We start from the raw sequence: 12460 nt of genomic DNA on the forward strand, positions 1-12460 counted from the left end.
CACAAAGAGGGTAAGTCACAGAAGGTCATTACTTAAAGGGGTGGCTGTTCACAGAGTGCTGTATCAAAGCATATTAAATGCAAAGTTGACTGGAACAAAGAAATTGGGTAGGAAACGGTGCACAAACAGCAGGGATGACCGCAAACTTGAGAATACTGTCAAGCAAAGCTGATTCAAAAACTTGGGAGAGCTTCACAAGGAGTGTACTGAAGCTGGAGGCGCTCAGACGTCTTCAGGAAAAGGGCTACCAAGCCACTTCTGAAACAATTTTAGAAGCATTTTACCTGGGCTAAAGAGAAAAAGAACTGAACTGTTGCTCAGTGGTCCAAAGTCCTCTTTTCAGATAAAAGTAAATTTTGCATTTCATTTGGAAATCAGGGTCTGGAGGAAGACTGAAGAGGCACAGAATCCAAGCTGCTTGAAGTGCAGTGTGAAGTTTCCGAAGTCAGTGATGATTTGGGATGCTGTGATGTCTGCTGGTGTTGGTCCATTGTGTCTTATCAAGTCCAAAGTCAATGCAGCCATCTACCAGGAGATTTTGGGAGAAACAGTCGATCCAACAATACAGACGGGCTGAAGACTCAATAGTGCCTCAGCAGTGCCACAGGCTGATCGCTTCCATGCCACACCTCACTGATGCTGGAGTTTGTGCTAAAGGAGCCCCGACCAACTATTGAGTGCATAAATGAACATACTTTAAAGAACTTGAACCTTTCTGTTTTGCAAATCTTTTTTTGATTGATCTTAGGAAATATTCTAATATTTTGAGATACTGGATTTTTGACTCTCATGAGCTGTAAGCTCTAATCATCAAAATTAAACCAAACAAATTTACTTTACATGTAATGAATCTAGAATATATGAAAGTTTCACTTTTTGAAATAAGCAAAAAAAAAAAAACTTTTTTCACGATATTCACATTTTTTGAGATGCACCTGTATGTATGTATGTATTATTTATAGTATATAGTATGTATGTATATATATTTAGATAGAACAAATTTGAACTTTTTCACGCTGTTTTACATTGATGATACAGTGATGGAGTATTGGCTACAACATGGCTGTTGAATATTTCCCCAATTGTTATGGGAAAGCAAAATTAAATACTTTTAAAGTTTAGAAATACTATATTTGGAATTTTTTAATCAAACCTTTAAATTTTTAAACAATCACATAGTACAGTAGAGTATTACCTTTATAATAATATTTATTTTTTGTACTTAAATTGTTATATTAGAGTGAATTGTTTATAATATAACACAATACATAATGATATGAATATGGGGTATTATTACATTACAAAAAAAATATTTCAAAGGAGAGCACAGACTCACAATCCCTACTGCTTAATTTGTTTCAGTGGATATGAAATTTGCTGTGTAACATTAAATGGTTCAATTAATAATGCATCAAATGTATACAGTTCCCTACATTGCAAAGCAGTCTAAAATCCTTTTAAAAATCATTTAAAAAAATCGCATCCTTAAACAATTAAATTAAACAATCCACCAGCAAATCTTCATTACTATAATTTAAAAAAAGTTTAAAAAAAAATGTTTTAATCTGTTCGTCATCATGCCTCTTACTTGCCGACATATAAAGCCGGGTCACTGCCACTAGTAGGAGATGTGGAGTCATTAGTTCATAGCGCAACTACATAGAACCCACGAGGAAGCCGGGTGCACATTGATGATATCATCACAGTAATGCTGACGCTGCTACAGTAGAGCTTGTGGCTCAACCAAAGTATTATCGAGTATTATCAGTCTCCTAAACGTTTTTCCAAAATGAGCACAATGTTTGCAGATACGATCCTGATTGTGTTTATATCTATTTGCACAGCATTATTAGCGGAAGGTATGTACACGCTATCTTGAAATGGAGTTTTACATGTCAGAAAGCAGTTAGCGAATCCCTTGGAAAATGTCCTAAGCTCAGCAAATACAGGACAACCGCATTAGCTCTGGCAGTGCTGGATAACAGCTCGCATTGCTCTGTTTCTACAGGTATAACATGGGTTCTGGTGTACCGCACAGACAAATACAAGAGACTAAAGGCCGAGGTTGAAAAACAAAGTAAAAAACGTAAGTCATATGAACGAAGCATGTTTGTCATTTTTATGTATTTAATACATGTGACCATTGATTCAAATTCTGTAACATGTTTCAGTGGAGAAAAAGAAAGAGACAATTACAGAATCAGCTGGGCGTCAACAGAAGAAAAAAATTGGTAAATGAGATTATTAAAAATATTTTTATGATGATTTATGTATCATGATGATTATTATTACTATTAACAAATACTAAAATAATAATTATTATTATAACCGACAATTACTAAAAATATGCTGTTGTTACTGTTGTTATTATTATCAACAAGTAATAAAAATGTAATTAATATTTATTCTGCAACGTAAATGGAGTATTACTGTAACCACACTGTTGTATTCAACAGAGAGACAAGAGGAGAAACTCAAGAACAATAACAGAGATCTGTCTATGGTATTGTAATATTTTCTATTGCAGTTCTTAAAGGGGTCATATGATGCGATTTCAAGTTTTCCTTTCTCTTTGGAGTGTTACAAGTTGATTGTGCATAGATAAGATCCCTGAAGTTGCAAAGACTAAAGTCTCAAATAGAGGACTTACAATAATGTACAGTATTTGAAAAATAATGTGTTTTTTGAACATTAAAGCATGTCAACATATTCTGTTACACCAAATACACAAAAAAATGATCTTTAAAAAAGCATCATATGACCCCTTTAAATTTATATCACACAATTCATTGTTTTGTGTTATATCTTATTAATTCTCATAGATAATGTTGTGAGCTGTCTAACAAGTTACACTTTGTTTTGGCATTGTCTTAAAGATATTTTTAATTGCAGGTTCGGATGAAATCAATGTTTGCCATTGGCTTTTGCTTCACTGCTTTGATGGGCATGTTCAATTCCATGTATGTAGACTTGTTCAGTTCATTATCACTGAATCGCTTTGTTATAGGCTAAATGTTCAATTATTTCTTAGGCTAATAGTGGTATGATTTGCTAAAGTTACCTTAAATCGCTACTTCACTCATGTTTACTTTTTTTTTTCTCCATTTTAGCTTTGACGGTCGTGTTGTAGCCAAACTTCCATTTGTCCCGTTGTCATATATCCAAGGCCTCTCACACCGCAACCTCCTTGGTGAAGATTACACAGACTGTTCCTTCATCTTCCTCTACATCCTGTGCACCATGTCAATTCGACAGGTAATACTTATCTATTTATATATATATGTATATATTTCTTCTGTATTTCTGTATATTTGAATGGAGCATGATCCAAGTGCAATAATGCAATGGCAGTTTTGAGGGAAGAGTTTAGGCTTTGACACTGTTCATTTATGTAATGCATGCCCTAACCTTTTCCACTGAATACTTGTCGTTTCAGAATATCCAGAAGATGTTGGGTCTCGCCCCCTCCCGTGCCGCCACCAAACAGGCTGGAGGATTTTTAGGACCTCCTCCACAAGCTGCCAAGTTTTCATAAACATTTGTAGACAGTGGGATACCTACTTAAAAAGATCAGACACTCAGCTGTACATTGTGTGAACCACTCAATGTGAGAGATTGATAGTCAGGTTGTGCAGCTACCGTTACCTGTGATGACCACAGAAGTCATGTGCTTTGTGTCTTTTTGGTTTATTGTTGTTTTTTAATCAGGTAAATTTATAACTTACATGTAGTCACATTTCTAACAGAAAGTGTTCCTTGAGCAAAGATGGTTATGAATGTAAATTCAGTCTGAAGCATTTCTGTATACCTTTATGTTGCTCAGAAGGCTACAATGATTCTATTATAATTTTATGATTACCTACAAGCAATATTAATTAATATAACTTCATATTTAGAATTTGAGAGATTAGTTTGATCGGTGGATTCTTAGAATGTTTATCTCTTTTTTTGGGGGGGATTGTCTGTGTAAAAGTTTTATTTAAGTATAAGGATTTTGTGAGTTTAGAACTTAAACCCTTGAGCATTTGTTCCTCTAGTTTTTATTATGATTATTATTTCACTATTTAATGTTCAAATAGCATTTGCACATGATTAAATAAATGAATAAAAAGGAGTTTTACAGTTGTTTAAAAAAAAAAGAAAAGTAAAATGGTATGCATAATACGGCCTAGGCCAGAATCATTGTTTTGTAATTCAGAGTAAAGTTTTAGACTTCTGCAATTGTCCCCCACAGGATAAACTTTTTGTAATAGTCTCGGATGGTTAATCTAGAAGTAATAATGTTTGTTTAGGTAGAGCATACATTTTACATATGTTATAGAATTGACATTGAACATTTCATTGCCAAATTTATTAGCGCAAAAGAGAAATAAATTGGCTGACCAGTACATAACTAGTGATAGATGGAGAGACAGAAAAACAGCAGAGTTGCAGCAGGAACAAAAATGTAATTCATGAAGTTGAGAAGACACGTCCTCCCTAGTTATGTCCCAGTTAAATTCTCTTTCAAGCTGGAAAGAGCTGACATTGTTGCAATACACTCTAGTCTATTGTTTGTATTGTCTGAGGTATACAAAGTGTTTCTTTTAGAGTTCATGGTTATGTTACAGAGGCGCAAGACAAGAATCATGCACATCAAACGGAAGATGCGTTTCTGGGCCCCTATTCACAAAACATGTTATCTGCTAAAAGTTCTCCTAAATAGCAGTAAACGTTTTTAGCTAAGAGTTTTCTCTTAAAACCTATTCACAAAGCTGCTGAGACAAAGTTTTACTAAGGAATAGAGAGAAGTCTTAAGCTAAGAGTAAGGGCAGGGTTGACCTCGTTGCTATGGATGATGTCAGCATACTTACTATGCACACAGTGATTGGCTGATTGTCTCTGTCAGAGATTTATTCATAGAAATATTGCAGAGTGCAATATTATGCTGCCATATTCAAATAAAGGTTTAAAAATAAAAAAATGTAATTGCCACATTCAAATAAAGATTTTAAAATGCAGGATAAATGTCACTAATTAAACAAGTATATGTTCAGCTTGTTGTCAGCCTCTTACACGTATGCTTCTCAAAAATAGTGAATATGCATATAAACAGCCTTTTAATGAACAGAGTAGAATAATCATGGCTGATAGTAAGACATGCAAACATAAAAGAAAACCAAACTGGATGCAAGAACAGCTGTTACTTCTTGCCCAACTGGTTAATGAAAACAAGGATATAATCAAAGGAAATTTGGGAGTTGGGAGTTGGGATAATCTCCAAAGCAAAAACCGATACCTTTTTAAAAGGTCATTATCATCAAATGTTTCTAAAATGTTTATGTTCCGAGGCAGACTGCCAGCAACAGCCGTTTTAGGATAGTTTGTGGCTTGGTCTACTCCTAACGTTTCACAGATTTAGGAGCTAGTTTTAATGCTAAAACGCTTTGTGAAATACTCTTAGAGCAAAAATGTAGGAGTCCTAAATTTAGGATTGACACGCCCATTATTTTTAAGATTTTCTCTTAAATCGGCGAGTTATGAGCTACTTTTAGCCCTAAGATATTTTGTGAATACGGGCCCTGATGTTTTGCGCAATTCTTGCCTTCTGGAACTTTGGCCAAAATGTGTTGAAACCATAAAAATGTGGTCTAAAGGCGGTGCTTAAGGTATAAACCATCCCATCCACCCTTTATGTAATCAAATTACGGGGTCAGTTTGAGCAACCATATGCTTTAAAGTCGAACAAAATTGTGGAGACGTCCTCCTTTCACTCCACGACCACAGAAGGCGAACCATCTACTTTTGTGCAGTAAACAGATTGTGTTGAAAAGGTAAAGAACATGCATTTAAACGACTGCTTAGTGCATTGCATGCATTTTTGTTATAGTTGTACAATTAATGCATAAACATGAATAGTCAGTGCTGCATTCTTATTAGTGAAGGTTCACGCAGCAAAACGTTGTTGTTTCAATGACCTGTAATGGGGCGTTTCCCCGTTGTAGCAGCAATGTGGATTAGCCAAGTGCACTACGAACTAGTTATTATTCGAAGTCAGTGCATGCATAAACCTTTGTCATTGCACGTTATTGACTCTACTGCTTGCATGTGTGGTTGGAACAAAAATATATTGCTAACAAGTATTTACATTCACCGAGCATTTGTATGGCTCCCGTCGACCAGAATGGCTCAGCAACCGCTTCTGTCGCTGCCCGAGTTTCAGAGTGTTTCCACGGGTACTTTGGTGGTGAAGGAGCCGCTGAATTTCTGGGGAGGAGCGAGAGTGAAGCCGAAGGACACAAAGAACTCTGAACCAGTATACGAACCTGCAACTGGTATGATTTTTTAAAACTAATAAATTACTTTTAGGTCCTGTGCAGTTTTTTTTTTCTAGTTTTGATTCCACTATCGAGCGGTTCGCCCTCCTCATGTGCATTTCCGTTTTGATATCTTATGATCAGCCAGACAGCTGACCAAGTAATAACAATATTCATTTTATATTATTCATAATCATGGCTACGTATGATTAAGCTAACCAAAACATATACAAATGAACATAATATACAAACTAGTGTCACATGGCATAATAATGAAGCCCATGTCAGCAGTATAGATGATCAACAGCAAAATTTCTGGTGTAAAACTACATTACCTATGATTCTGCAGGGAAATTATGTCATGATGTTGATTATTAGTTTGATTCTACCAATTAGCAAACTTCTATTCTTGAATGTAGGAGTGCAGAGATGAAATTGCGAGAGCAGAAGTGGCCAACAATGGCAAATCAATCACTGAGGCTCAGGTGGATATTGACGTTGCTTGGCAGTGTATTGAGTACTATGCTGGCATTGCCCCCACTTTGTCAGGTAGGCTTGAATACTGGTTAATCAACTTGACAAGGTGGCTGGTCTCAAAAATGGCAAAAAATGGAAATATTTATACATCATATCTAAGAATGGTCTTTCTATACTCAGGCCAGCATATACAGCTTCCAGGAGGATCTTTTGCTTATACCAGAAGGGAGCCACTGGGAGTGTGTGTTGGCATTGGAGCTTGGAACTACCCATTCCAGATAGCTGCCTGGAAGTCAGCCCCAGCTATGGCCTGTGGTATGAGAAGATTGCTCTATGTATCTGTAATTTGTGGCTGGATTTTGGTGCTCCATCCTTTTCTTGTTCCCCCCCCCCTTGTCCGTTTCTCTCTCTTATGGAAACATCTTCTCCTCTTAGGAAATGCCATGGTGTTTAAACCATCTCCCATGACCCCAGTGACAGCAGTCATGTTGGCAGAGATCTACAAAGAGGCCGGTGTCCCAGATGGACTCTTTAACGTCGTACAAGGAGGAGCCGAGACTGGAGGATTGCTGTGCCACCATCCCATGGTGGCCAAAGTGTCCTTCACTGGCAGTGTTCCCACTGGAAAGAAGGTATAGTATGAAAGCAAAACAAAAAAAATTTAAAAAACCAAGAAAATTAGTAGCATTAGTACAAGGTACAGTTAGCTGTAAATATACACATTTTGAACCCGTATACTCTATATGCAGCAGTAATGCAGTAGTTCTCAACCTTTTTTGCCCAAAGGCCCCACCATTGTTCAAAACTAATTTTTGAATCTTTTCTTAATATTTAGTTTAGGTTATAGTTAGATTATCTTAATATATTAATACAAATTTATTAATTAATACTTTGAAGTCATACTGCACCCCCTTGATTGAAATCCACTGCTCTACTGGATATAGATTTTTATTTATTTTATTTTATTTTTTAAGATTTATTTTTGGCTTTTTCGCCTTTATGATAGGACAGATCAGAATTGACAGGAAGCGAAGTGGGAGAGAGATAGGGGAGCGTGATTGGGAAAGGTCATCGAGTCGGGATTCGAACACAAGGCTATTGGCGCCGACATAGATGTAGATTTGATTGGTTTTAAAACCGTAAAAGCTCAGGTACACCAAACCAACATCAAAGAAATAGTAGCGATGAACGCCGACTGTGTTGTCATATCATGTGGCCTTCATGCTGACCAAAAATTTCATGTGAACACATCACAAAGACTAGCCAATGGCTAACTAGTACATATGTGCTGTTTCTGCATAAGAGGAAATAACTGTCCATATCAGCAAGTGGCAGTAGTCTGTATTTGTCATTCAAAATGGAACCCGAAAACTAGGGCTGCATCAGAAAATTGCATATTCTCTTCAATAAGTGATTACTTAACAACCATTTAAAAATTATGTTCAGTATAGTATGCCTGTGTATAGAATTAATATAATCTGGACATACCAGATGTCACGTGACCTACCATTGTCATGAATACTGTGAATACTATGGATATACTCTTTTCCCATACAGTTTTTCACCTACTATACATTAGGGAAGTATGCAAATGTATGTGCAATATGTATTTAAAATGTATTTTTGATGTGGTGTGATGTACCCTATAAAGGTTATGGAAATGGCAGCCAAAGGTGTGAAGCAGGTGACTTTGGAGCTTGGAGGAAAGTCACCACTGATCATCTTTAAGGACTGTGAACTGGAGAATGCGATAAAAGGGGCCCTCATGGCCAACTTCCTCACGCAGGGAGAGGTGTGTTTAAAAAAATATTTAATTTCTGTTTCAGCCACACACTTTTTATAGACAAAAAGCCACTTGATCATTTATTTATTTGCACTTTCAAAGTGTGTCTGTTTCAATGAAAGTGAGTGCATTGCATATCACTGGCTTCCCTAGATATTTTTAAATGACCCAGATGAGGCTCAAACCCACAATTCTCAGCTTTCAATAGGCCATCAGGCCCACATGTACAGCTTCATTAGTGTCTTGCTGCACCAATGTAGTACTTTAATGCATATAAATCTGAACACATTTCTAGAAGACAGAGCTTCTGTATAAATAAAGGACGACAGTACTGTAACTGTCCACCAGGTGACGCCACCATACAGCAATATAATATAATATACTTCCTGGTGACGCCTGTTGTTTTATACTAAGCTCATAATAAACTAGGAAACTTTTTAGCATTTTCATTTACAAAATAATTCATTTAATAAAGTCTTTTTGTAGAGTTTAAGTTTTCTTGTAACCAAATCGGTTATCTACAAAAAATATAATAATATTGTAAAGATTAATTTCTGTGAATCATAGAATTTATTTAATCACACTAAATTAACCCAGTAAACTGCCTACCCTAATAGTAGATTTAACATTCTCCTGTGCTGTGTTTTTACAGGGATATAGCCCGTGCCCACAGAGTTGCTGCAAACCTTCAAGCAGGAACGTGCTACATCAACAACTACAATGTTGGCCCTGTGGAAGTTCCTTTTGGAGGCTACAAGATGTCAGGTACTCCAAACTTATAGTTTCATGGGTGATTATCGATGGTGTCATATACAGGAAAAAACTGTAAACCTCAATCTGTTCTGCCAAGTGCTTTAGTACACAAGTATATTTCATAAATGCTCTAAGAGAGCTATGAGAGATCTAACATATTATTATTATTATTATTATTATTCTCCTTTTCATTTAGGGTTTGGAAGGGAGAATGGACAAGTGACCATCGAGTACTACTCTCAGCTCAAGACTGTTGTGGTGGAAATGGGAGATGTGGAAAGCATCTTTTAGGCTTTTGTGGCGTTAACCACCAGCATTCCTGATAGCAATGTGATTTCCAAAGTTCTCAGATCTATAGCTCTATCTATGAAGTTTGCAGTGTAACATATTAAAATACATTTTATAACTAACCTTTACTTTAAATAGCCAAAAGCTACACCGTTGTTGCTTTGACAGTCTATATGTCTGTCTCAGACTTCCAGATTATCCAGATTGGTATGATATTACCAAAATGTAAGAACACTAGAAAAGGCTTCACTGTTTCAGTTCTGTGAAACAGAATTTTCATAATTTTCAAAATGCTAATAGTTCAAAATGCTCATTAAAAACAAAGTGCCTTCTAATGTTTCTACTACAGTTTTATTTCACAAATTTATTATAGTCGCCTGGTGTTAAGACTTGTTTGTTTTTCGTCACTTTGTCCCTACCTCTCGACGCCATGAAGAATTGGTATTAGACTGGTGGTTGACAAGTTTGTAATATTTAAAATAAAATGACCTTGGATATCAAGAGCAAAAAATTGTCTGTATTCTTACTTCACTTTTTTTTTTTTTTTTTTTAAAAATAATTAATAAATAAAATAAAATAAAAATTTAAAGATACCTAAATCAAGTAAAGAGTGTTTCCCAAGTTTGTAAAGAAGATCATGATATTACCTTACTCCCTCAGAGCTGCTTGTAGCAGGCTACCAACATTTAACATTGTGCCTTAAGAAATTAGTAAAAGGTCTCCAGACATCTTCAAAAACGTTTTGTTTCTTTTTGACAATATACGTGATCTTTTCCATTGACATGTTTGACGCCATTTCTTTGATCCACTTTCCAATTCTTGGCTCATTGATATTTTTCCAATTAAGAGCAATTATTCGTTTAGCTTGTAAAATACACATTTCAATGAATCCTTCTCTGCATCAAGAGAGAGTAAAGCCGTGTCTTTTGCCCCTCTCTCTTACTTCACTTTTATGTAACTTATGTCTGTGGTGTCACAGGTTCCATATGTGTGCCCTTACAGACAATGATGGGGACTATTGTGAATGAAAATAATTTATTTAAATTTATATAAAATAATTTAGTTACATTCTATTTATTCCTCAGCTAAATTAAGATAAGATGAAAACAATGCCACTGGAATCGGTTTGCATTCTACTAGATTGCTGCAACATGTATGTATAATGCATGCACTTGAAACGAAGAACATCAATCGTCATATTCTCTAAATGTGGATACCTTTTTACAGAATTCGATTGGTCCTAGAAATTGTCTGTCTCTACAACGTTTATTTTTGACACAGATGGGGTTCTTCAAAGAGAAATGGTCAGAAATTGTCTCCCTCTAAGATTATGAGCAAGTCACTGACAAACAAATCTGTGGGGTGGGTAATTAAGAAAATGAGATTGTACACTGTATAGTAAATAGCATATTTATCTTGGAAGAATTATTTATACATAAGACTACATTTACATAGTGAAAAGAATAAAAAAATATTTTTGATATCAGTCTGCATATGTGATAGACATTGGTTATATTATGATCATCTATGGTATCTCCTTTTAAGACATCTTTAGTAAAACAACAGCTCCATATTCAACGGATAACATACAAATCACTTGATCCGGAAGCAACGAGACCTGCGCATAACCTCAGAAAACTTCAGAGAGAAGCAAATGACTAAAACCGGGCTCACACTACAGGAGTTTTAAAATCCTAACCGATTATGAAATCTGGTTGCAGCACACACATACGGAGAATCTTTGCAGATTATCTTACCTCAAATCTTAAACATGCACACACTTCAAGATTTGAAAATCGTGGCGCATCACACACCTCCAAGTGTTGGGAAGGTTACTTTGGAAATGTAATAGGTTACAGATTACAAGTTTAAATGTAACTTTTAAAATGTAACTTTTTCAATTACTTTATTAAACTGATTACTTTTGATTACTTTTTGATTACTTTTATACATTTCTAATGAATGTTTATTTGCAACTGTTAATCATTTTCAAACATTTACACCATGCAGGGTTAACTTTACAGTAGTGCTCAACACTGTCAGACTTTCAAAATCCTTCATCACTTGAATTAAGATGATCAAATTTGAACACATCCACCACAAAATCAGACTTTAGTACCGCCTTTTACTTTGAGATTGATCTGAAGTTCAATGCAAATTTAAAATCATAAGAAATAGTTAATAGATAAGAAATCTTTGCATAACTACAGGAAACACTGCATCTAACAATGGTTTGGAAAAAAAAGTTAATTTAAAAATAATAATAAATAAAAGCATAAACATCCACTCAAATACGGTTATCTAATAAGCATGTGTCCTATTCTGTGTACTAAACTCCTGAAACATTGGTGTCTCTTCGTATATGATATGATGATAGTTTTCTCAAAATAAGTAAAATGCTCATGAAGTGACTCAGAGCAGTTCTAGAGATTATGTTTATGTGCTCATGTACTCATATATTGAGGCGGCAGAGGCTGAAAACCGCAAGCTTCAGTAGGCATATGTGTAGTAAATTAAACCGCGCGTCTGCGCCATTAATTTCCACGAGGGGCGGACTGGGAAAAAAAATTCAGGCTGGGAAATCTCACACTCATACACCCACAACAAATTCTGAAACATGGACAACCCTATTTTGTGTATGGACCTCACATAAGAAAGGTTTAAATCCTTAGGTTGGGGACATGCAAAATAATTAAAAGTTATCTCCTGAACTGCACCTTCACTTACATTTTTCTTTTCAGTCTCTTTATTTTGCCCTGATATCTATCTCTCACATGACTTTAATACTCAAGATTTAACAAAACTATACTTTCTAAATTGCCTACATGTCAAAATTAGTACATCACTACAATATCTTTATATA

The 12460-nt window shown here is 35.5% G+C and overlaps 2 protein-coding genes across 2 annotated transcripts; both read left to right on the forward strand.

The window, feature by feature from the left end:
* The first annotated feature begins 1651 nt into the window (after positions 1–1651).
* LOC107731247 (transmembrane and coiled-coil domain-containing protein 1) lies at positions 1652–4221 on the forward strand. Its single transcript, XM_016542280.1, has 7 exons — positions 1652–1859; positions 2009–2086; positions 2172–2231; positions 2457–2503; positions 2893–2960; positions 3111–3255; positions 3437–4221. The coding sequence occupies exons 1-7, from the start codon at positions 1790–1792 to the stop codon at positions 3533–3535; spliced, it is 567 nt and encodes a 188-aa protein (XP_016397766.1). The 5' UTR covers positions 1652–1789; the 3' UTR covers positions 3536–4221.
* Positions 4222–5667: 1446 nt separating this feature from the next.
* LOC107731138 (aldehyde dehydrogenase family 9 member A1-A-like) lies at positions 5668–10102 on the forward strand. The gene is made up of 9 exons (XM_016542124.1): positions 5668–5812; positions 6157–6314; positions 6449–6456; positions 6716–6845; positions 6954–7088; positions 7209–7405; positions 8425–8592; positions 9186–9321; positions 9506–10102. The coding sequence occupies exons 2-9, from the start codon at positions 6164–6166 to the stop codon at positions 9598–9600; spliced, it is 1020 nt and encodes a 339-aa protein (XP_016397610.1). The 5' UTR covers positions 5668–5812; positions 6157–6163; the 3' UTR covers positions 9601–10102.
* The last annotated feature ends 2358 nt before the right edge of the window (positions 10103–12460 follow it).

Source organism: Sinocyclocheilus rhinocerous, unplaced genomic scaffold (genome assembly GCF_001515625.1).
Source record: "Sinocyclocheilus rhinocerous isolate Xijiao unplaced genomic scaffold, SAMN03320098_v1.1 scaffold1600, whole genome shotgun sequence".
NCBI lineage: Eukaryota > Metazoa > Chordata > Actinopteri > Cypriniformes > Cyprinidae > Sinocyclocheilus > Sinocyclocheilus rhinocerous.

Excerpts from the sequence above, each read along its gene's own strand:
- LOC107731247 (XM_016542280.1), top strand. The coding sequence starts at position 1,790 with ATGAGCACAATGTTTGCAGATACGATCCTGATTGTGTTTATATCTATT. Across the intron at positions 2,504-2,892 it reads ATAACAGAGATCTGTCTATG|GTTCGGATGAAATCAATGTT; the intron begins GTATTGTAATAT and ends TTTTAATTGCAG. Across the intron at positions 2,961-3,110 it reads ATGGGCATGTTCAATTCCAT|CTTTGACGGTCGTGTTGTAG; the intron begins GTATGTAGACTT and ends TCTCCATTTTAG.
- LOC107731138 (XM_016542124.1), top strand. The coding sequence starts at position 6,164 with ATGGCTCAGCAACCGCTTCTGTCGCTGCCCGAGTTTCAGAGTGTTTCC. Across the intron at positions 8,593-9,185 it reads TAAAAAAATATTTAATTTCT|TCTCCTGTGCTGTGTTTTTA; the intron begins GTTTCAGCCACA and ends TAGATTTAACAT. Across the intron at positions 9,322-9,505 it reads TGGAGGCTACAAGATGTCAG|GGTTTGGAAGGGAGAATGGA; the intron begins GTACTCCAAACT and ends CTTTTCATTTAG.